We start from the raw sequence: 23,212 nt of genomic DNA, 5'->3' as shown, positions 1-23,212 counted from the left end.
GATGCGCCAGCAGCGAGCTCCTTGCTCTCCTGCAATTTTACTTCCTGAAATCCAAGGCCCTGTTTAGTTGAAACGCAAAATTTTTTTGCGAAAGAATCTTGCAAATTTGAAGTATTAAATGAAGTCTATTTACAAAACTTTTTGCACAGATGGGTTGTAAATCGCGAGACGAATCTAATGATGCTAATTAATCTATGATTAATCTATAATTAGCGGATTGTTACAGTAGCATCACTATTGCAAATTATAGATTAAGTAGGCTCATTAGATTCGTCTCGCGATTTACAGCCCATCCATGCAAAAATTTTGTAAATAGACTTCATTTAGTACTCTATGCATGTGTCGAAACATTCGATGTGATGTTTTTTTTGCGTTTATGGGGTTTATGGGGTGGGAATTAAACAGGGCCCAAATCTCCTGCAGCTTGTTACAGTCAGAATGGGATTGGCAAGATGGCAGCAGGACCGATCCCTTCATCACTGCAGAGACAGCAACTCACAATTTCCGTATTAAACACGACTACACGAAGCCAATCGGGGATACCGTAAGCATTTCACCAGCCTAGTTCACAGCCGTTGTCTTCGGCTACTGCGACTTTGGTGGTGGTGGCAACCTGCCGTACTTGGCAACGACTACGTCTCATGACAGCATCCTCCCCTCATGCCCAAATGTGCCACGCCACACCTGCCGCAGCAGATGGAGGTGGCCCCAGTCGTCGTGCGACAATTAATCTGCAAATTTCAAGAAAAAAGAATTATGCTTACGCATCTGTATAGCTGAAGTTGAAGCTCTTAGATCAATTGTGCACTGGAATATTAATCCATCAAAACATGTGGCTAATCTAGCATTATCATCAGTTGCACAAATCCGTAGAAAAAAAGTACATAAGCATGAAGTTTATACGTATGTAACTTAAGAAGAGAGAAACTAGTATACGTACGTAACTTAAGAAGAGAGAAACTGACAGCAAGATTTCAAAAAACTAACCAAAGGCTAGTTCAGTAGCAAAGCAATGGGATCGACAACCTAATCCACCATTTTACTGCATAACTTGAAGTAGTATTCAATTAAAAAATAATTTCCATAAGAGAGCAGTTCGCAGAACACATCTGATGCAAGAGCTAAAACAAAATGAACGAGAGTTGAACGGATGGTGCTGGCGCTCAGCAGCTCAGCATAGGGTGTTCTACAGGTTGTATTCAGATCAGAGCCGGTTGAGGTTGGGGGTGCTCATTGCCTCTAGCTCGTTGGTCAGAGACGTGCGTAGGCACCAGGATCAATCCCCGCATCTCGCAGAGAGACACCAATCAGTATGACCTGCTGATGATTTGTGGATGAGGGAAATTGACCAAAAAAAGAAGAAAACAATGGGGAAATGATAGAAGGGCTCACCGAAATAACTTAATGCTAAAGGAAAATTTCTTCAAATCAGTGTTCAATTCATCATCGCAGAAATAGACGGAATCGCTAGGTCAATCAGTGCTCAAATTAGAATTTCTTCAAATAACTCTTTTGCCCAATCAGAACTGGGGGAGGATCCAGGGCTTGAGGCGAGGAGACGAACAGGAGGGGCAAGGCGCAAGAGGAGGGGGTGCTGACCTTGCTGGTGACGACGAACACTGGGGGAATCGGCGGCGCAGGTGTGACGGGAGCCGACGGCGCAGGGAGTCACGGGAGCCGGCCACGCAGGGGTGGAACGGGAGCGGTCGGTGCAGAACCTCACCGGGACGGTGTGGGGCGGGGCACGGGTCGCCGGCGGGACGCAGGATCGCGAGATCGGAGCGGTCGGCGCAGGGCCGGCTGAAGGCAGGGCCGCGGGATCGTGGATGTGGGCGATCTGTTACGAGCTGGGGTAGGGGAAAAAAAACCTTCAAAGAGGAACCGGCAGGAGAGAAAACCGGATGGAGGTGGCTCGGCGCCGTGTCGGGTTGGGACCGGGGTTGGGCTCGGGTATGGAAAACCTTATTCCATATTTAGAGTACCCAATAGATCTACTATATATATATATATTAGTATATATAAAATACTTATGCATTAATATATATATATATATATATATATATATATATATATATATATATATATGGGGCCACTATGTAAAAAATGACCTATAGTGACGTTGTACAAAGGTGGCATGTTATTGTTGTACGTCACGTTTGTTATCTGGGTGACGCGTGAAGATGATGCACGTCACCTTTTACCTCTTGATGGCCTCTCTAAAACGTTATCTGTCACCTTTGTTATGACATAGGTGACGTGCAATATCAAAATACGTCACCTTTGTTATAGGTGACGAGCCACATTTATGTCCCGTCACCTATAAATTTGATATAGGTGACAGACAACATTAAAACACGTCACCTATATGGTTAGTATAGGTGACGGACTTTGATAAGTAAAAGGTGACGGGCAACATCAAAGCGCGTCACCTTGGTGATGACATAGGTGACGTGCAAATCAAGGCGCCTCACCTTTGTGACTTTTATTAATATTTGAACATGCGATTTTAGAAAAATTCAAATTGTCTCAAATAAAAAATTGGTCTATACAAAAGTTGTAGGCCTCAACTAGATCTACAACTTTGTAGTTCAAAATTTTTTCAGTTGAGGTTGTTTTGGCACTCAAATATATAGTTTAAACTTTGAATTTCAAATTTTCAAATAACCTCAGATGGAAAAAAAGTATATACGAAATTTGTAGCTCGCCACCAGATCTACAACTCTGTAGTTGAAAAGTTTTTCATTTGAGATTGTTATAGTTGTGAAACAGATTATATAAGACATTAGAAAGTGATGATAAAAGAAAAATATCTTATTGTTGGTCACATCTGTTGGTGTAGCCCAGTGGTAGGGAAGGGTACACGCGAGGCTAAGGTTGTGGGTTCGAATCCTGGTATCGCACGCACGTATATTTGCGCAAAAAATTGTGCGACTTGCGACTCATAGGTGAAAATATTTTTTTTATTTCAACTGCAAATATTTATTTTAGCACGCAAAAGAATGATGCCCGTCACCTATGTGTTGACATATGTGACAGACTAAGAATACCATAGGTGGCAGCTCATAGTGATGCCCGTCACTTTTTAGGTACATAGGTGACGTGCTTTTGCCCGTCACTTTTCTGTTCTGATCAGTGACGATGTACAGGTGCCCGTCACCTTAGGGAGATGACGCCCGTCACTATTGACCTCTTCTTACATAGTGGGCGGATCCAGCAGTGGGTCTGGATTGGAGGGGCTCAAGCCCTTCCTACCGCTGGAAATACCATAGAGCCCCGAAGCACCTTTTACAAATTTGAGGAAGAAGAATGAGGGAAGGGGAGGATGGAGGAGTAACAAGAGGAGGAGCCCCAATTTGAGGAAGAAGAATGAGGGAATGGGAGGATGGAGGAGTAACAAGAGGAGGAGCCCCTCCGAGCTCAATCCTGCCTTTGCTACTGTATATATACACATATATGCAGTGTAGATATATAGGTACCATGTCGGCAGCGTATACGTGCGCGTATGCATGCACGAGCAGATGATGAGGAGGAGCAGGAATGATTGGGTGCCGATGCAATGGCATGCAACAAGCTAAGGCTAAGCTCCACGGCCGGGCGTACGTCCCATACCTGCGTGTGCCTGCTCGGTGTACCGTCCCACGTGGCTATACGAACAGGGCCTATGTTATGCGCGCGTGTAGAAAAAAATTATCTCGCGTGCGTGGAACGAGGATATATTATTACTAGAAAAAAATAGCAATGGGTCATCAGAATATAAAAGTGAATTGTGCATCTTCTTAATACAGCCTTTTAAATTTTTGAGTTGAACTAGTCGATACCTGATACCTGCAGCTCGGTTCAAAAGAGAAGCGAAATTAGGAGTTGGAGGCATCCCCCAAGGGGTCCCGTAGTTTTTCTAAAAAAAAAGAAGAATAATCAGGAGTTGGAAACATGCATCCCAACCACTAGCTAGCTACAGTCACGTTTTAATTCACTCATGTGTCGGATCAAATTCAGCTGCATACATACATACTCCCTCTGTTCCAAATTATATGTCATTCCAAGAATCTTGTAAAGTCAAAATATTTTAAGTTTAACCAAATTTATATGACAAGATAATAATATTTATGATATCAATTAAGTATCATTAGATTCTTTATTTATTAGCTATATTTTCATAGTGCACCTATTTGATGTCATAAATTTTTATATTTTTCTCTATAATTTTGATCAAACTTTGAGATGGTTTGACTCTCCAAAATTCCTAGAATGACTTATAATTTAGAACGGAGGGAGTACATACATTCCCTCAGCAAGCTCCGCCAAATTACGATCACTCGACGTTCCAAAAACAAAATAAAGAGATCGAGCTTTGGAAAAACAAACATGGGGGGCATGGAGAATATAATAGAAACTAGAAAGCTTGGCTTCATTGTCAGAGCGAGGGGTGCCTCCCAACCACTGGGGTTTTTGTGCGCGTAGAATCTAAATAGCTAGAATCCAACGGCACAAGCACGAGGTCAGGGCTACGATGCAAGATGCATCATGCATGCAACAAAACACGCGTATATAGCTCCAGTCCGCATAGGGCAAAGAGACGAAAGGTAGTGATGACGCGTCTCATCATCACTCGGCTAGCGGGCTAGCTGATCGATCGGATCCATCGTCGACGGCTCACTGCCATCTCGACCGTCGATCATCAACCCTCAACGCTAGAGAGAGAGAGAGATGGCATGCAAGCATTAAATCGGCCGTCCTGGCGTGCCGGACGTTGCCGGCGCGCGCACCGTACTGCCGGTAATGGCGGCGGCTGGGCGGCTGGCTCGGGAGATCCATGCATGGCCGGCCGGCCGGCGGATTTGTCAGCTTGCCGGTGCGCGCATGATTGCAGCAAGCGGTGGAGATCGATCGACCGGCGGCGACGGCCGGGGACCTCTCGCTCGCTCGCTCGTCGTCGTCGCTGGTACGTGTACGACGTGTGCTAGGCTCCAGGGGACCGTGACTAGCTCCGTGACTGATGTGCGTGTGCGAGCCTGGCCTGCTGGCTGTGTATAGGTAGCTAGCTTTATTTGCGGTGTGGTCTCTGTCGAGCTGGGTCGATATGATTTCAATTCGCTGGTGTGATGGCAACAGCGAACCTACTGCCCATCATCGTGTGCGGCCATGCATGGCAGGCGTGTCCATATGCAAGGGCTGCATTGCAGGGGGCTAGGGTTCTGTTTAGTTGCCACCTGTAAAATTTTTGAAAGAGTATTTTTTTATATTTAAAATATTAAATATAAATTAATTATAAAATTAATTATAGAACTCGTCTGTAAATCGCGAGACGAATCTAATGAGTCTAATTAATTCGTCATTAGATGTTGTTTAGTGTAGCATTACTGTATCAATTTTGTGTCTAATTACGGGCTAATTAGATTCATTAGGTTCGTCTCGCGATTTACAGGCAAACTGTGCAATACGTTTTTTATTTCGTCTAGAATTAAATCTCCATGCAGGTGGCGGAAATTTTTTTTGGAATTTTGAATTTGGGAACTAAACACGGCGTAGATAGATGCATGGACAGATGAGACGTCCGGTCGTTTCAGTAGTACGGTGCACGTGTGTTTGTTTGCGTATGTACATGCAGGCGCTGTCAGTTTGAAGGAGGATTATTGTTTAGTACCAACCTCCGTTTTAAAATAACCGACAACTTTAACTTCACTATTCAAAGTTTGACCATGGGTAATATTTGCACGCATAGATAGAAGTGTATTACATCAATATAGTACTTCTTGTCACAAATCTAATGATGCTTGTTTCCCTTTATGTAGTTTTATAATTAAAGAAATATTATTAGTCAAACTATAAATAGTAAAAGTTAAAGTTTTATGTAGTTTTATAATTAAAGAAATATTATTAGTCAAACTATAAATAGTAAAAGTTAAAGTTGTCAATTATTTTGAAATGGAGGTTAGTACTTATTAACAGGGAATTATAACAAGTGTTTTTTGGCCAATCATTATATAATTTTACTTAGTAAGGAAAAAGACTTCAATGTTAGTTGTTGTATTTTTAATTTTTTTCATTATATATTTTTACTTAAGAAGAAAAAAGACATCAATATTAGTTGTTGTATTTTTAATTTTTTTGCACGATGTTAGTTGTTGCAATTAGCAAATCTAGCGACTCTTGTAGTTTGTCAGCGGATCGCATTGGGCGGGGAACCTCCACGCCGACATGAGCAATATGCCATCATCACCCTGGAGCCGGAGCCTATCCAGGAGCAAGTGCATGATCTGATACATGATGTTTCTGTGATGATCGAGCAGGATTTCCCGGTGAGGATTGTGTCTACATTCCCCTCCCCTTTTGGTCTAGGCCTCTTTTAGTTTGGTAATCCAGAGCAGAGGCAGACCATGTTGAATGCTTCTCCTATTCCGTTTGGTCACGGTTTGCTTAGAGTGCACAAGCATGACGAGGCCTTGAATCTAAGAGCTTGCAATTACACTCGTCAGTGTTGGATTATGTTTCTAGGATTTCCTCTAGATTACCAGTTGCCTGACTATGTTAAAGCTGTTGTTGCTCCATTTGGTCGGTTGCTGCACTGGTATGAAGGTCCTAACAAATCGTGAGTACTTACTCAATGTCTAGTGTTGACACCTGAAAGAGTGCCCAGATCATTAATTGTCTCTCAGGGCACCACTCTTGGAGGTGCTGGGCGATCTTGGTCAGTACCAGTGTTTATACTTGATGGTCATTTTCAGATGCCTTTCCAGCAGAAGAGGACCCTGTTCCAGCCAATGGCAATCCACGCCCTCTTCATAATGTCGGTGATGTTAATGTGAATGTGGACCAACATTGGCACCATGATGTTGCTGGGGCTGCACAACATGTTCAAAATGACTTTGGCATTGACAATAACCAAGCTCAGCAATTGGTACATGACTTGGCTGTCAATGAAGATGGTGATGCCAATGCAACAGCAGAGCAAGATGAATGGGCACCATGGATGGCAGAGGGGAATAATGACAATCTGGATCAGCTTATGGAGGAAGTAACTGTTGTACATGTTGACCAGCAAGAATCTTTTTCTTTGGATCAGTCTGGGTCAACAGCATCTTACATGAGGGCGAGTGGTGCTGACTATGTGCTCAATGTGCAGGATTTTTCATCCTCCTCCAGTGAAGCAACCTTTGTGTTGCCTGTGCAACCTTCTCAGATTTTTCAGGAGGTGGAAGTGAGGGCTTTTAGATTCCTTGTTGAGCCTTCATCTCTGATTTTGGCTAATGCTTTTCTAAGTAACAGATTTATGCAGCAAGTGCAGCCTAAACCCCTTATTTTAGCTGAGCCAAATCCCCTAGCTATTGTTCCTTTTCAGCCAACTTTGAATGCTGTGCTCTTAAGAATTTGGGCATATAGTGATCAGCAAGTTTCTGAGGGACATGATGAGGATACCTCAGAGATGGACAGGGATCCAGTGCTTATTGACCAGGTTTCCCTGACTGGACAAGAAGCTGTGCCAAAACACTCTGATGAAATTATAATGGCAAAAAAGAATCTTCTTTCAGCTTTTGATGATGTTGCTAGCTCAAAGCATGCTGGTCTCCCTCCTAGGCCTCCTAGCAATGTTGTCAGCCTCCCAACAGTAACTTCAGCCAAAAGTGTGGCAATGCCTGTTGTAAGCAGCCAAGTGAGGTGCAACTCTCGTGCTAACAAATACTCTAGGGATTTTAAGAACTGTCAACTGCCAACTAGCCAGAGAAGGAAGAGGAAGTTGGTGTCTGATGCTATCTCAAGTGTTGCAGTTCCAGAAGGTGGTGTGGGAGACATTGTTCCAGGTCCTATACCGGTTGAAGTCCTGCAAGGCTGGGGCATTGAATGCGGGGTCCATTCTAGCGAGGTCTCCGAGGCTTCTCTTTTGAAGAAGCCATGCAACAGCATGTCCAATGATGCAAATGCTTAATTATTTATCTGTAATTGGGTTTGGGTGGCCTAAATGCTGCTTTTGTGAACTAGTTTCTTTCTGGCTTGTGAACCTTAACTCTGTGGTTTGGATTATGTTGAAGACTATGTCTTTCCAATTCTGTTTCTGGATGCTAGTCTGGTCCTTACTCCAGACCGTTTGCTTTTTGGTCTTGCTATGCATGATCATAGTCTCCCACCTCTGCTAGTTTTTATCATGAATAATAGGAATTGGAATATTCTGTGTTGGAACATCAGAGGCTTAAATGATTCTAGCAAATGGGATGCGGTAAGGAATAAAATTGAGGAGAGCTCTTGTTCCATTATTTGTCTGCAAGAAACTAAAAAGGAGTCTTTTGATTCGGCTTTCATAACAAAATTTGCCCCTAGGAGGTTCGATAATTTTGTCTATGCGCCATCAGTAGGTGCTTCAGGAGGGATTCTGGTATTGTGGAATTCATCTCATTTCTCAGGCCAAGTCATGGATATTCATCCGTTTGCAGTCTTTTTAAATTTCACTTCAGTGCATAATGGAGATAGCTGGAACCTGGTCTCTGTTTATGGCCCATGTCAAGAACCTGCAAGATCCTCCTTTGTTGAATGGTTAAGAAACTTGGTGATTAATGATGAAGATAATTGGATCATCCTTGGTGACTTCAACTTCTATCGGTCTTTGGAAAATTGTAATAAGCAAGGAGGTAATGTTCAGGATACCCTAGTCTTTAATGATCTGATTGGGTATCTTGGTCTAATTGAACTTCAACTCAAGGGAAGAGCTTACACTTGGAGCAACATGCAAAATGATCCCCTGCTTGAACAGCTAGATTGGTTTTTTACATCAGTGAATTGGACTGTGGATTATCCCAATACCTTGGTCCTTCCACTAGCAAAAATTACCTCCGATCATATCCCGTGCAAAGTTATGATAGGCACCAGAGTACCAAAATCAAATTTATTCAGATTTGAAAACTTTTGGCCAAATCACCCTGGCTTCCTTGAGGCAATGCAGCGAGGTCTGGCGTTTGCAGTAAGAAATCAACGAGACTCGGCATCTATTGTGCCAAGAAAGATAAAGAATGTACGGTATGAACTGAAAGTTTGGAGCAGAAAGTTGTCAAACCTCTCCAGGCTCATTGATAACTATAATAAGGTGATCTTTTTCCTTGATGATTTAGAAGACCATCGAGTTCTTCAGACTTTGGAGAGGAATTTCAGGTCCTTGATCAAGGAACACCTGCAAACACTGCTTAAGTTCAAAACTGAATATTGGAGGAAGAGGCACACAGTTAAAGGATTAAACTTGGTGATGAGTGCACCAAGTTCTTGCATGCCATGGCCACAGTATCCTTTCGAAGAAACACAATCACTCAGCTGAAAAATGATCAAGGGCAAGTAATTTCTGATCATGATGGTAAGGTAGCTTTGTTATGGACAGCTTATAGAAATAGAATGGGCATAACCTCTTCCCCTGCCATGAGCTTTGATCTCTCAAGCTTGATTCATTTAAATTTGGACTTCAATAGTCTGATTGCCCCCTTCTCCGCAGCCAAAATTGATAAGGTCAATAATTCTCCGTCTTTGGATAAAGCACCAGGGCCAGATGGGTTCAATGGTATGTTCATAAAAAATGTTGGCCCCTAATTAAGGAGGATTTTTATAGATTAAGCACTGATTTTTTCAACTGTGAATTGAATTTGGAGAGCATAAACAGCTCCTTTATCACCTTGGTTCCAAAAAATGGTGCTCCTAAGACTGTCAATGATTTTAGGCCGATCTCATTACTTAACAGTAGCATCAAGTTGTTAACCAAGCTCCTAGCTGAGAGGTTGCAAGCAATAATATTGAAATTCCTACATCAAAATCAGTATGGGTTCATTAAGAATAGAACTATTCAGGATTGTTTGGCTTGGTGTTTTGAGTACATTCACCAATGTCAACAAAGTAAGAAAGAAATTGTTATAGTGAAACTAGATTTTGCCAAGGAATTTGACACTGTGGAGCACACAATAATTTTGGGAGTTATGAGGCATATGGACTTTCCTGACAAGTGGTTACAATGGATTACTATGATTCTTTCATCTGGTACTTCTTCGGTTCTTTTGAATGGAGTACCTGGCAAGCAATTCAAATGTAAAAGGGGGGGTTAGACAAGGAAATCCCCTCTCTCCGCTTTTATTTGTGCTGGCTGCAGAGCTTCTACAATACATTGTCAATGATGCCTTTTCCAATGGTTCTTTGCCAATGCCTGCTCCTCAACTTGCAACTGATTTTCCTGTCATCCAGTATGTAGACGACACACTTCTTATCATGAAGGCTGATGCTATAGAGCTACTGCACCTTAAGAATTTGTTGGGCCAATTTGCCACATCCACTGGTCTTCAAGTGAATTTTCATAAGTCAATGATTCTACCCATCAATGTCCCTGATGACAAGATGCAACAGCTGTCTGCAGTTTTGGGATGCCAAGTGGGTACCTTGCCATTCACCTATTTGGGCTTGCCAATGGGAACAACCAAGCCAAAGTTTGTTGATCTTTTGCCCATGATGGACAAGATTGAGAAAAAACTTTCTTCTTGTTCTAATTTCCTTTCTTACTTAGGAAGGTTGGAGATGGTCAACACTGCTATTACACCTATAACAACCTATGCTATGTGTACAATTAAGTTGCCAGTAGGGGTGATTGAGAATATTGATAGAATGAGAAAACAATGTCTTTGGAGAGGCAATGATCCTAATAAAAAAGAAGGTAATTTAGCTGCTTGGCCAATGGTTCAGAAGCCGAAACACAAGGGAGGGCTGGGTGTGATCAATTTGCGTTTACAAAATGATGCTTTGCTACTCAAGCAGCTCCATAAGTTTTACAATCATCACAACATACCCTGGGTTCATCTCATTTGGGCAAAATACTACACCAATAAAGTTCCTCATGGCTCAAGGAAAGTTGGATCATTTTGGTGGAAAGATATACTGAGGCTTAACCCAATTTACAGAAACATAGCTACATGCGCACTTGGAGATGGCTCAACGGTTCTTTTTTGGGGAGATACTTGGTCCCAGGACATCTTAGCTATGAAGTTCCCGAGGTTGTTTTCTTTCACACTCAATGCAGACGCTTCAGTTAAGAAAATGGTTGAAACTGGGTTTTTAGATGAAGTCTTCCAACTGCCTTTATCAGAGGAAGCAATGTTGGAATTCATGATGCTACAGCAGCAAGTTCAACAGACTGAACTGTCCACGGGTGCTGCAGATTCCTGGACTCTGTTTGGGAACTCTGTTAAATACTCCTCTAAGAAGCTATACGACCTTGCTTTTAGTCGCTTAACTCCCGCGCCAACTTTCGAGTGGATTTGGAAATCAAAGTGCTCTCCAAGATTAAATTTTTTTGCTTGGCTTATGTTCATAGACAGGCTAAATATCAAATCAATGCTTCAATGACGTCATCTTAATGCTGCTCACAACACACTCTGTGTTCTTTGTGGCCAACAAGTTGAAGAGGATATCTAACATCTATTTTTTGGCTGTGGTTTTGCCCAATCTTGTTGGCAGCGAATTGGTTTCAATTGGACAAACAGCGATGACATTCATGACAGGCTGGCAACCACGCAGCCACAGATGCATTTGCCTTTCTTCATGGAAGTTTTCATCATTGCAGCTTGGGAGTTGTGGAATCACACGAATGGGATAATTTTTGATGGAGATAGTGTCTCAGTTCAAACTTGGGCCGTGAGGTTTAGGCAGTAGCTTCTTCTTTAACTCAATAGGTTTAGAGAAGAGTCACAACATTTAGTTAGACAATGGCTTGAGTCTGCTTTGTAAATTCTTTCCCCTCCCTTTTGTAAGTTTCTTCCCCTGCACATAATTCTTTTTTTAATGCAATTCTTTGCTGTGGGGAAACCCCCCCACAATCTTTCGGTCAAAAAAAACTAATGATTTTAAATTTGTTATCCTTATATTATTTATTTTGCGAGAAATAAAGATACGCCATGTGGTGGTTGTACTATTGGAAACACTCTGATATAACAGTCCAGCAAGATATGTGTTAAAACGAACCTTTTTTTGACAAAATACACCCTGAGACATTTTATACTTTATTTATATTGAGGGAAGCATGAACCAGTACATATCATAGACCACGGAAAAAAGAAAGGAAAAGGAAAAAAGCATAATATAATGGACAAATTAAAGCTTCGATCTTCTCCATTGCATCTGCCATAATCTTGGCCACTTTGTGGTGTCTCAATAACCACTGATCATATTGCTAATAGAAGAGAGGACGAATAGATAACCAATCAAGATGTCGACAAATTCTAATGCCACAATGGTAACTGAAGATCGCAACAGTAGTCCATCTAATAGAACGGATCCAAAGAACCATTGGAGAAACATTGATGAGGCCACACCCAAAGCCTGATCCAAATCTGCTTCTATGCTACCATCTGTCAACGCAACCACAACCTTCATGAAGGCCTTCACTAGTTCCAAGTGGAACACTAGTGAGGCGAGGAGAGAACCAAATGCCCGTTATTCTAAAGAACATCACCATCAACTCTACCCAAATAATGGCGTGATGAACATGAAACCTCATTATCAAAAAGAGACTCCACAAAAGTAACACTAAAACAAGACGGTTAAAGGACCAACATTAGAAGATCCGCTATCATCACCACCAGAAAATGACCAGGAAAGTATGTGTATCCTCCTCTTCACCGATGATGGCCATGATAGCAAATTTTCTGATGCAAATACCCCTAAGTCAATTTATCAATAATTGAAAGTTTGTTTCTACGTTTCCAAATAAAAACACAGTGTTTGTACATGTTGTGTCTATTCATCAATAAATTAGGAAAAGTTCATTTTACTCTCCTCACCAATCCACTTTATCCACTTAACCCCCTAAACAAAATTTTAGGCTCAATTTACTTTCCTAATATATTTTAGTTGGTCCAATCTACCGCACTAAGATTTCTCTTTTTTTATTCCTCCGCGTATAAGTGGAATTTTAACTTCAAATATTGCAATGTAACTTATAATTAATATGATGCCATATGCTAGAAAATACGTTATGATTTTTTTCATGACTAATTTTCATGTGGAATAGTTTCTCTATGATAAATCTCATGTCAAATGTTTCCAAGCTATGAAAATAAAAAAAATTAGCGTATTTTTGAACAAATGGCATCATGTTCTCCATCACCTTACAAAATTCGAACTTAAAATTCATTGTACGGGATGAAATAAAAAAGAGATATTATTAGGGGTAGATTGGACTAACTAGAATTGTAGGGGGGTTACATAGAGTCTAAATTTTGCTCAGGGGGTTAAGTGGACAATGTGAATTGGTGGGAGGAGTAAAATAAACATTTTCCAATAAATTAACTAAAGATATATATACAATTCGAAAAATAAATAATCATTCGACATTCTAAATGTACAAACTAAAGATAATACGCAGGCCGCAGACAATGTAAGAGCAACTCCAATAGTTTGATCTTCATCTTTCCCCTTTCTCACCATATGGGAAAATCCCCTTTCCCAATTTCAACATATATGAAAGAAGTGCTCCAGCAGATTGATTTTCCCTCTTTCTATATGGAAAGGGAGATGCGATGTCTCCCCTTTCTATTAGATATTGGAGAGAAATTATTGGGGATTGAGAAAAAATAAAGGGGAAAGAGAGATAGAAAATCAATCTGCGGAAGTAGATTTTTTCAACATCAATCCCTTATATTGAGAAAAAAATAGAAAGGGGAAAGGGAAGATCCATCTATTGGAATTGCTTTAAGCAGCCGTACTCGTCGTCAGATGGGCAGCCCCTGGTAAAATCCAAGAAATATTTTATTTGGATGCTGGCGGTTAGCACGACACATGTACTGTACTGACAGTTCAGGCATTTGTCAAAGGCATGTCATGTGCTCGATCTGACACGGGAGAGAAACAGATCAAAAGATAAAAGACACACGGGGTTTGCTCAGCTGTTCACACCTGACATGTTGGAAAACGAATACACATGTTTGTCAGACCGACTTTGCTGCATCGCTGTTTTAGCTCCCCGTAGCCGAAACTTCAGACTGGCAAAACAAATCTAGCTAGCCTGTTCGCTGACTTTCTGAACACAAAATCTTGACTACTGAGCTGTGCACATACTGAAATTTGTTCCACATCTAGAACTAAGAAGATCATGGAGTTAACTTCAAAAAAAAAAGAGAAGAGAACGTGATCAGGTTTGAGCCCTTGTTCGTAATGGTTATGGAAAAAAAATGCAAAATTACTAATATAATCCTACTTTGTGCATAAGTTCATCCCTGGGATTCTCCCTCGACGTCTCTACCTGCCAAGTATTATATGACCTTCCCTGGGCTCTTTTTGTTGGCGGTGATGGGCCATACCTGATCCTCACGCGCTTTGTAGATGAACAGCACACCTTTTCACACCCTATTTGATCTGCATAAGCAAATTAATCTATGGGATCAAATAACCTTTTCTCCCTTGCACTGCACCTTCCTCTTCTTTATTACCAACTTTCCCTCCCCTTTTCAAACTGCCCACATTGATGCCCTGCCTTTGGCACACTTGTCACAGCAGCCATCCATGCATTGGCAGCTGGCTGGATCTTTGCCACCTTGATCCCATCCAATTCCTTGCACCACCTATCAACTTATCATTGTTCTACTCTTGTGTGACAAGCTAGGTTATGGTACAACAAATCATTAACTTTGGTTGCACAATTTGGTGGAGCAGCTAGCTAGGCTAGGTCCTGCTCTAATTCACAACACTACCCACACTTTTCTTTTTCTTGAGCAAATCATTGATCAGATGGATAGATGGTACTAGTAGCACACACAATGGTCATTCCCTTTAGGATTTATAAAATGGGAGGATGTGATATATGCCATGCATGTATCTGATCCTAGCTACCAATGCAAGAATCATTGCACTATGCTTGGGATCTACTTAATGGCTAAATCATACAGTAGGACCCAAATAAAGGGGAGCGAGGAACTTATAAGAAATGTGAGCTTATGATTGGGAAGGAGGCTGATAGCTAGAGGGGTTGTTGGTGATGTACCTATTGTATTCTAGGCATGTATTATTGTACAGGGCTCTCATCATTGGGATACTTTTGATGAGATGGATGTTTGGGTGCCTGGTCCCCTCCAAGAATAGATTTGTTTAACAAGACTTTGTTAATTAGGTAAGGCTGGCCTTTAATTTCTTGACAGAGTGGAAGAACGTCCGAGGATGGAATAAAGTTGATAACATGTACAGCTACTCCATACAAGTACAAGTGTGATAGAGCAATGATCTTAATTTTCTTTCCATCCACAAATTATAGCTGCAGGATTTTGTAGCTTTGTGGATAATTCTTCACATGTCACTGCAAAACTGCTCAATCCTTTATTCTTTCATTCATTGATGGCATTGTACCAGCTTGTAGCATTTCAGCGAACCTGAAATAAAATATGCGGCACACCAGTTGAATTCAGAATCCTCTGGCACAAGTTAAATTGCAGTATATAGTTTTCAATACATCAAACTGTTTTTTTTCACCTTTGGTCTGAGTGTGATTTTCCAGCAAAGATGATAAGATGAATGTGGCCACAATTTGATATGAACACAGAATACCTTTCTTTCATGTCATCAGATGGCAAATACCTTTCTTTCATGTCGATTCAGTTTACAATTGCATATGACCACATGAGATCTGGACCTTATGTTTCCTGATTGATCCTTTTTATCAATAACCATATTACATACAGATCAGAAATGAAGCCAACTGTGAAGAGACCACAAGGAATGCAGCAGCTACAGGGAAGAAAATGATATTTGAACTCAACTGGAATAGACTTTGCTCAGAAGTGACTTTGATGCAAGTGGTTGGGATGGCTACTTCACAGCCAGAAGATTTGATAGGCAAGTCCTGTCGAGATCTAATGCAGTGGATTAGGTCAAGAAGTGTCATCAGAGCCTCAAGGATAAAAAGTTCATTTGAATCTCAATAATACACCAGGAATAAGATTCACATTTCTGACTGGATCGAACTAAGTTTCTTATGTACCTTAACCAAATTCATCCAAGACTGCACCCAACCTATGATGAGTCCAAACTGAAAACTCCATATATCTGATCCACGAAAAAATATGGCAATTACTAGAACCAAACACTATAGTTGTTCCTGATCTGGTACCAGTGAAACTATTTTACAAAGCTGGCACAGACATCTGCTACACACATGCAGAGCGCCACTCAAGCAACAGGAACTGTAATCAAACATGAAACATGCAACAGTACACAGGCATGATGATATAGCTGGAGTAACTTCACCGCTATATCATAATTATTTCACTCCATTTTTTCCCAACCACTGCTACCAAATACGACAAAAGGGTAAAGAGACAACAAAGGAATCCATCACGCCCAAAAGCATGGAAACCATCCAGATTTCAGCTTGAAATTGTTAGTGCATACTGCCACGTTTTCTGCCTGATACAAATCCTAAGACACCACATTGGAGTGAAGTCAACTTGCCTTCTCACTTGGCTCCGAATCTAAGTTGCTACATGTTCGATGCTAATGAGTGGGTACAAGGATTAGTGAACCAGGAAGAGTTGGTAGTTAGGTAGCTGAGCATGTCAGTTTGCCGTAGGTGGTGGTGGTGGGATATCCTCGATGACACCTTTACCGTCAGCCGCATCAAAAAAGAAGAAATTCTTGATTGGATCACCCTTGCAGGATATTGATTTAATCACCTCCTGTTGGAAAAATGAAGATTAAGCACAGTGCTAACAAGAGAGGAATGTTACTACATGCTGCAGTTCTTTGTTGAAGTGCCATGTTATTTCCATCTGCTAATTAATTCGGTTCTGGACCAACCTAGAGTCAGACAAGAATCACAAGACCATAGTACTTGAATAAGATGATTTTGCATATACAGATCTGCTCTATAAGTGCATTTCATCAGAAGTTACAAAAAATCATCTTTTGTGTGCTACTCCCAACTCAATTAGCAATCTTTCTGTGTAATTAAGCTTGTTCTGAAGTAGGTTTGAGTTGTATAATTCTATAAAGATGGATTCGCTAATACAGATCATGACTTGACCTCTGTCCATATACACAAGAAGACAGAAAAGTACATACACCAATTTACAGAAGGTGCTTTAATTATATATGAAAATGACCGAAAAACATATACAATATACTCAGCAATTCTATACCCCCTCCCCTCTCTACTGACACACTATATACTTTGTTTATCCTTTTCTCATTGTTGTGGTTCCATATTTTAGGAAAGGAGGCTTCCCAGTTAGCACCACATATACTATCTATTATTCCACCAGTATTCACAAGCCAACCTAACAATAAAACAGAATATAGGTATACGTAACAGCCATAGTTTTAGGAGGAAATTCCTTATTTGACCCCAAATGATAACGCCATTCCTTCTTTGACCCTAAAAAGTTTTCTGTTCCCGATCATTTTCATCACTTCTCTGAGCTAAATTGGGCAAAACGAGCTCCAAATCACTTTAAAAAATCAAGGAATTTTTAAAGTGATAAAAAATTGAATATAACCCATTATTTTAAAAAAGCATACATGCACCTTTGTAATTTTTAAAATAAAATTCACAAAATTAGTGTACTTTTTAAACTTATCTGAATTTTATGGCACCAAAATGGAACACAACTATTATTCCTTGCATTTGATGAAATAATTTATTATTTTATTTTCTAGCATAAGTTACATAGGGAATTATGAAGAATGGAGTATTTGGAAAATTTTAGAAGAACCTCCTAATTCTCTATGTAATTGATGGCATGAAAGAATTTTATAAATTACTTCATCCCATGCGAGGAATGTTAGTTATTTTCCCTTTACATTTTGAAAGTAAATTGACGCCATAAAAATTCATAAGTTTTAAAGGTAGTTTATTTTGATGAATTTTAGTTTTCAAATTGTAAAGATATATGTGTGTTTTTAAGCATAATGGGTCCATCTTCATTTGTTCTATGACCAGAAAATGTTTCATGAATTCTGGAGATTATTTGGTGGTCGTTTCACTCGACTTAACCGACGAAAGTAACAAAAATGTCAAATAAAGGAAGAAAGTTAGAATGCAGTGTTAAGGGACAAAAATTTTTACAGGGTCAAGAAAGGAATTTAGTCATCTTCTAGTGTCAAATAAGGAATTTGATCTAGTTTTAGGAGGTATGCAATGCAAACAAATACTAGAAGTTCAGACTCGGTAGTTTATAGATTGGAATATAACCTACCTGACCAAGAATACCACCTAGGATGGCACATACAGGAGGATGTTCCTTCTTTCCAGCTGCTAGCAGTCGTTCCATGAGTGCAGTAGGAATTTGAGACTCACTCAAGGACTGCAGTTTACAATACCATGTAAATAATCAGAAAGAATATGAGTTTAACTAAGATAGTAAAAAACTGCTATACCATTTTATCACACATGTCCTTCCTATGAGACAAAACTGCAGGTATATCAGAAAGTGTTGTTTCACCAGGATTACACCCTTTAGATAATTCATAATTCTCCAGGACTGCAAAAGGATATGACCAAGAGAACAGAAACATTAGAGGAATCGAGAAGGACAAAGTTGTTGAAATCAGCACGTTTTAAGTTCCATCATTTGGGAAATTCACTAAAACAAGGACTTCTTTTTTGCAGTACTGTCTTAGGTCGTGTTAACCTCACCTCTCATGGCAAAGTATAATTTTGCTGTCTTCTTTGGTAGAGTTTTCCAACGTACCGAGATAGCTTCCTGCAAAAACAAAATGAATGGAATCATCACGTTTGATTGAACAAATTCTACTCCGTACTTTTTTAAATAAGCAAGTCATTGTATATTTAAATACAGGAGTAATAAATTTCACAATTGAAACATCCAAAATGGAAGTCTTCCAATAGCAGTATACCAGCATAAATAGGCAGTCAGTTAATGGATTTGTCATAGAAAAAACGACATATAGGTAGAGGCAATGCAGAACACTATAATGACAAGAGCTGCTTATATTGACCAAAAAAGCAAAGTTAAGATCCAAACTACTTTTCCACATTAGAACAAAAAGAGAACCAAAAATCAACAAACATCAGTTTTATTATTTTCATTTTTCTTCTCCATGGTTAAATTAGGTCAAGCTTTTTTATTTTAAATTAGGTCAAGCTAATTGTATTTTTGTAAAAAATATTGCCATACTAATCATATTCAAGTATAGATATGTAAATCGGATAGCTTCCTTTTATAGCATATAAACATAACAAATACTCCATAGCACATATGCCACAAAAGATTACTGTATTAAGTGGGGCAAAAATATGAACAAGGTATGGATAAGTCAAATGATTTTATCAACATAAGATCAATCACTCCAAACCCCTAAATCATCTACCTGAAGACTAGGATATGTCAACTCCTGCTGTTCAGTATCTCCTCCAGGCCTTTTCTGAAAATAAAAATGGACAGAGCTTTAGGAAGGCACTTTCAGAAGCTAACTTTATAATGAGGAAAACATATGAAATGCTAAAAGACCATATATGCCTCTCAATGATCTTGATTGGTCTAAGAAAACTATTCACCATGTGACTGAATCTAAACAGAATGCACATCAAAGACGGCTCTCCCAAATTTGATGATACGAGACTGTTCATGCTTTAAGCGTGACATGCCAGAATTTGTCTCTCTTTCCTTTAGACAGGAAAATGCAACAAACAGGATTTGGAACACCACCAATGAGAGGGCACATAACTAAAACTCGTAGCACAAAATACCAAGGATTTACTATGATTTCAAGACTTTGCAATGTAACCGGTCAATCAAGGAAAACTGCAACTTTGTTCTGATAATTTTGCTGTTTGTATGACAGACACATTTTGCTATAGAAACGTAGAAGGACAAGCAAATACTTAATTATAAACAATGTTTTAAAAAAAATAGGCGCTAGGCAGGCAATCAAGCTCTGTCTGCCTAGGCGAGACTAGGCTGTTGTACTTTATGCAGGCAGCTAGAGTAATGCGTTGTTAAATAGAGGACATTTGATATATTAAAACACAGTTAAAATTATCTTGCAACCATGAATTCTATGACAATAGTGCATCTTTCTCCATCTCTAATTTATCCCACTTCCACATTTGCATGAGGTTCTAAACCACCCTAGGCAGAAAAATAACATTTTGAAACAGAGATTGCACAGCACATTGGGGGGGGGGGTGATCTTATCATCAACACATGCATGAACAATCAGTTAAAATGAACAAATATTATGGGCACAAAGTAGCTCAATTGCAAGTTGTTGTGCCCTTGTGCAGGGATGCTTAGATCGTAAAAGTATAGCTGCACCTGGAAAATTGCATGTTTTAAAACTGCTGCTATTTGACAGATCTGTAGAACAAGAAATAAATACATTATGATATGCAGTGTACCTGAACATAACTATGCTTCTGTAAGTCAACAAATATTTCACCACAGGAGTCCTTGCAGTCTATAGCGTAAAATGCAATACGCTTGCTTCTCTTCCGGCAGTTGTCATTAATAAACAGCTAAAAGAACACAAAACAAATACAAAAAATCATGAGACCAACGAACTTTATGTAGAATCATGGAGGCAGAGTAGGAAATAAGCAGCGGTAATAACTAGTTCCGGAGAAGAATCTGCACCTTTGTTTTAAGAGATGCACCACTAACTACGACGATGTCAAATTTGTCGAGGAATTCTCCATCAACCAGTGATGGATCACCTGAAGGAAACAACAAAATAGAAAAAAAAACTTGCTCAAATCAAACTCATTTAATATCATAGGAGCACAATAATATCATAACCGCTTGCATAGTTGCACCTATTTAGAAATTTTCTAGGAAAATCAAACTTTTTTCTTACAAGAACTTTTTCTTAAGAATAACCATCAGTTCAAAAATACATATCGAAATAGTATCTCCCCCCAGTACAAGATAGGCTAGGATCACAAAAATTCAAGAATGCAAGGAAGATGCCTTTCTTAATTCTGACCTCAAAACTATCAAGTCAAGAAGTTAAAGCTTTAACTTACCCTTCTCGACAGAAACTCGAACCATAGGATTGAAATCTTTCAAGGACTCACAGCAAACTTCCGCTCGAGATCTACCACCATATATGCTCGCATCCGGAGGAATCAGGAAATTTGCATTCAGATCGTCCTCCGTGACCATGTGATCATCCATTAAGGATAAACTACCAACTCCTGCTAGAACAATATTCTTGCAGAACTACAGCATCCATAAAGAAACAATTTTCAGTGCATGATATGGCAATGCTTTAAATAAAAATACGAAAAGTTACGAGTGAAATTCGATCAATACAGAAAAAATGATGACCCTCAATGCTGTGCAAACTCAAATTTTAAATGAATACACAAAGTTATCATGCTTCAGTTATCTTATTTTTCATATTCAACATGTTCTCTGTAAACACAATGATATTAGTCTGATGCCTTAAAACTTAGTGCCATCTTTTACTCATAAATAACATCAGAAAAGGAGGACACAGCAACTTCACATTTAATCACAAACAAAAAACATCATAGATAATTGAAATAAATTCCTGAACTTGGTTCTATCTTAACATTGAGGTACCATATGATATTAATTCTACTAGATAAGCTAACAGGAGGGCAATAAAGTAGAATTTCCAACTAAAAAATTATCAAACAACTGAGATTTTTTTCCACTAAATTCTACACAACCTGGAAGGAATAAGCAAACGAAAATCAAATCAACAGTGAAGACAACCAACAAGCTGTGCCTAATCAACAAGAACTAGCAATATTATATTTTCAGATGAGATGAGATTTTACAAGAAAAAAAAAGTATGATTCTATGAAACAGAACAAACACAAGAACATAATAGCATTAGTCAAATGCCAAAATAAATTACAAATATTTCTTTTCTTGAAACGAAAATTTACAACTGTTTCAAAGCAACTGCTAAACTTAGAATAGGTTCTAAAGCAACTTGAGCCAGTTTCAGCACAATATAGTCACTGATTGAATAGCTAGCAAAATACAAGTGGCGCATGGAGGTAACGATGTAACAGGATTTCACATAGTAATAGTACAACTGCAAAATCAGTTACCTCAATGGTGGTTCCGTTCATGCCGCACACAAGCACGTGCGCCTTACTTAGCCTGTTCCAGGAAACACAGATATAACAGTTAGCTCAAAAGAATGCGGATGCATCATGAAAGTGACTTCGGGAGGCAGCAGAAATTGGGGGAGGGCTCCAGCAAACATGTGAAACGGCAGCAATTAGAGTTTTTCATATAAAAATGCAAGCTTTAGGCCAAAACCTCGATGAGAAGGCAAACATAAGCTTTGCTACAAATCCGAAGTAAATCATAAACCCCCCAAAGATCAAATTTTTATTCAAAAATAACCAACGCGTGCTTGAAAAAAAAGGCAAAATAGAGAGAAAATTAAAGTAAACAGGAACAGAAGGAGCGGAACAAAAGGCCAATAATCATATAATAAAAGTGTGGGTTCTTGAGCGGCGGCGCACCTCTTCTGGGCATCGACGCCCCAGACGCGGATCTGGCGGTCGTAGAGCGCCGTCTCCTGCGCCGTGAGCTCCCCCTCCGCGCCGCCCCCGCCGCCGCCGTCCATCGCCGCGAGCGCCCGGATCCCGAGCCTGAGAACGCGGATTCGGGTCAGCCGCCGGGGAGATCGGGAGAGGGACAAGGGTTTTGGCAGAGTTCTTGGGAGATAATTTTTTTCCCGTTTCTTTCCATCTTGCCCTTTTGACTTCGGTGAGCAAATGGACTCGGTCCCCTCGGCTCGGCGGGATCGTGGAGACTGGAGAGGAAGCACAGCCGTCCATCTCAGATGAACGGCTTAGATGAATGGCCCGAAAGCTTAAGCGTCACCACCGTTGGTGCAGCATGATGATCATCAGAGATTCAGAGTCAAATTTGGTGGAAAATTACCTAGCTCTAACTTCATGCGAAATTAAAGGCTCCCAAATTAGATTATTTGATCCCGATAACGTTAAGAAATCTTGCACTGATCGAACAGGGGGAAAAAAGACGCAAAACCGTGACAAAGGTGCTTCGATTTGGAAACTAGGATGGAGAAAATCGATCACTTTAGACGTACCTACGGAAGAAATATATCAAATCAGCCATGAACTTGGACAGATGATCCATGAGAGCTGCGAGGAAGAATTTGACGGTCGCTGGCACAGAAACAGTAGTAGTTCATGTACACAAAACGGGAGAAGAGGAGACCTGCCAACACTGTTTATAACTTT

The 23,212-nt window shown here is 40.0% G+C and overlaps 1 protein-coding gene across 1 annotated transcript; it reads right to left on the bottom strand.

The window, feature by feature from the left end:
* Nucleotides 1-16,045: 16,045 nt before the first annotated feature.
* LOC120644377 (SUMO-activating enzyme subunit 1A-like) lies at nt 16,046-22,767 on the bottom strand. The gene is made up of 10 exons (XM_039921002.1): nt 22,466-22,767; nt 22,043-22,094; nt 20,981-21,176; nt 20,592-20,671; nt 20,357-20,473; nt 19,327-19,380; nt 18,632-18,698; nt 18,373-18,476; nt 18,192-18,299; nt 16,046-16,673 (listed from the first exon to the last, which is right to left on the bottom strand). The coding sequence occupies exons 1-10, from the start codon at nt 22,567-22,569 to the stop codon at nt 16,554-16,556; spliced, it is 1,002 nt and encodes a 333-aa protein (XP_039776936.1). The 5' UTR covers nt 22,570-22,767; the 3' UTR covers nt 16,046-16,553.
* Between the last annotated feature and the right edge of the window lie 445 nt (nt 22,768-23,212).

This window comes from Panicum virgatum, chromosome 8K (assembly GCF_016808335.1).
Source record: "Panicum virgatum strain AP13 chromosome 8K, P.virgatum_v5, whole genome shotgun sequence".
NCBI lineage: Eukaryota > Viridiplantae > Streptophyta > Magnoliopsida > Poales > Poaceae > Panicum > Panicum virgatum.
The sequence above is the reverse complement of the archived record's forward strand: the minus strand, read 5'-3'. Positions and strand labels throughout refer to the sequence as shown.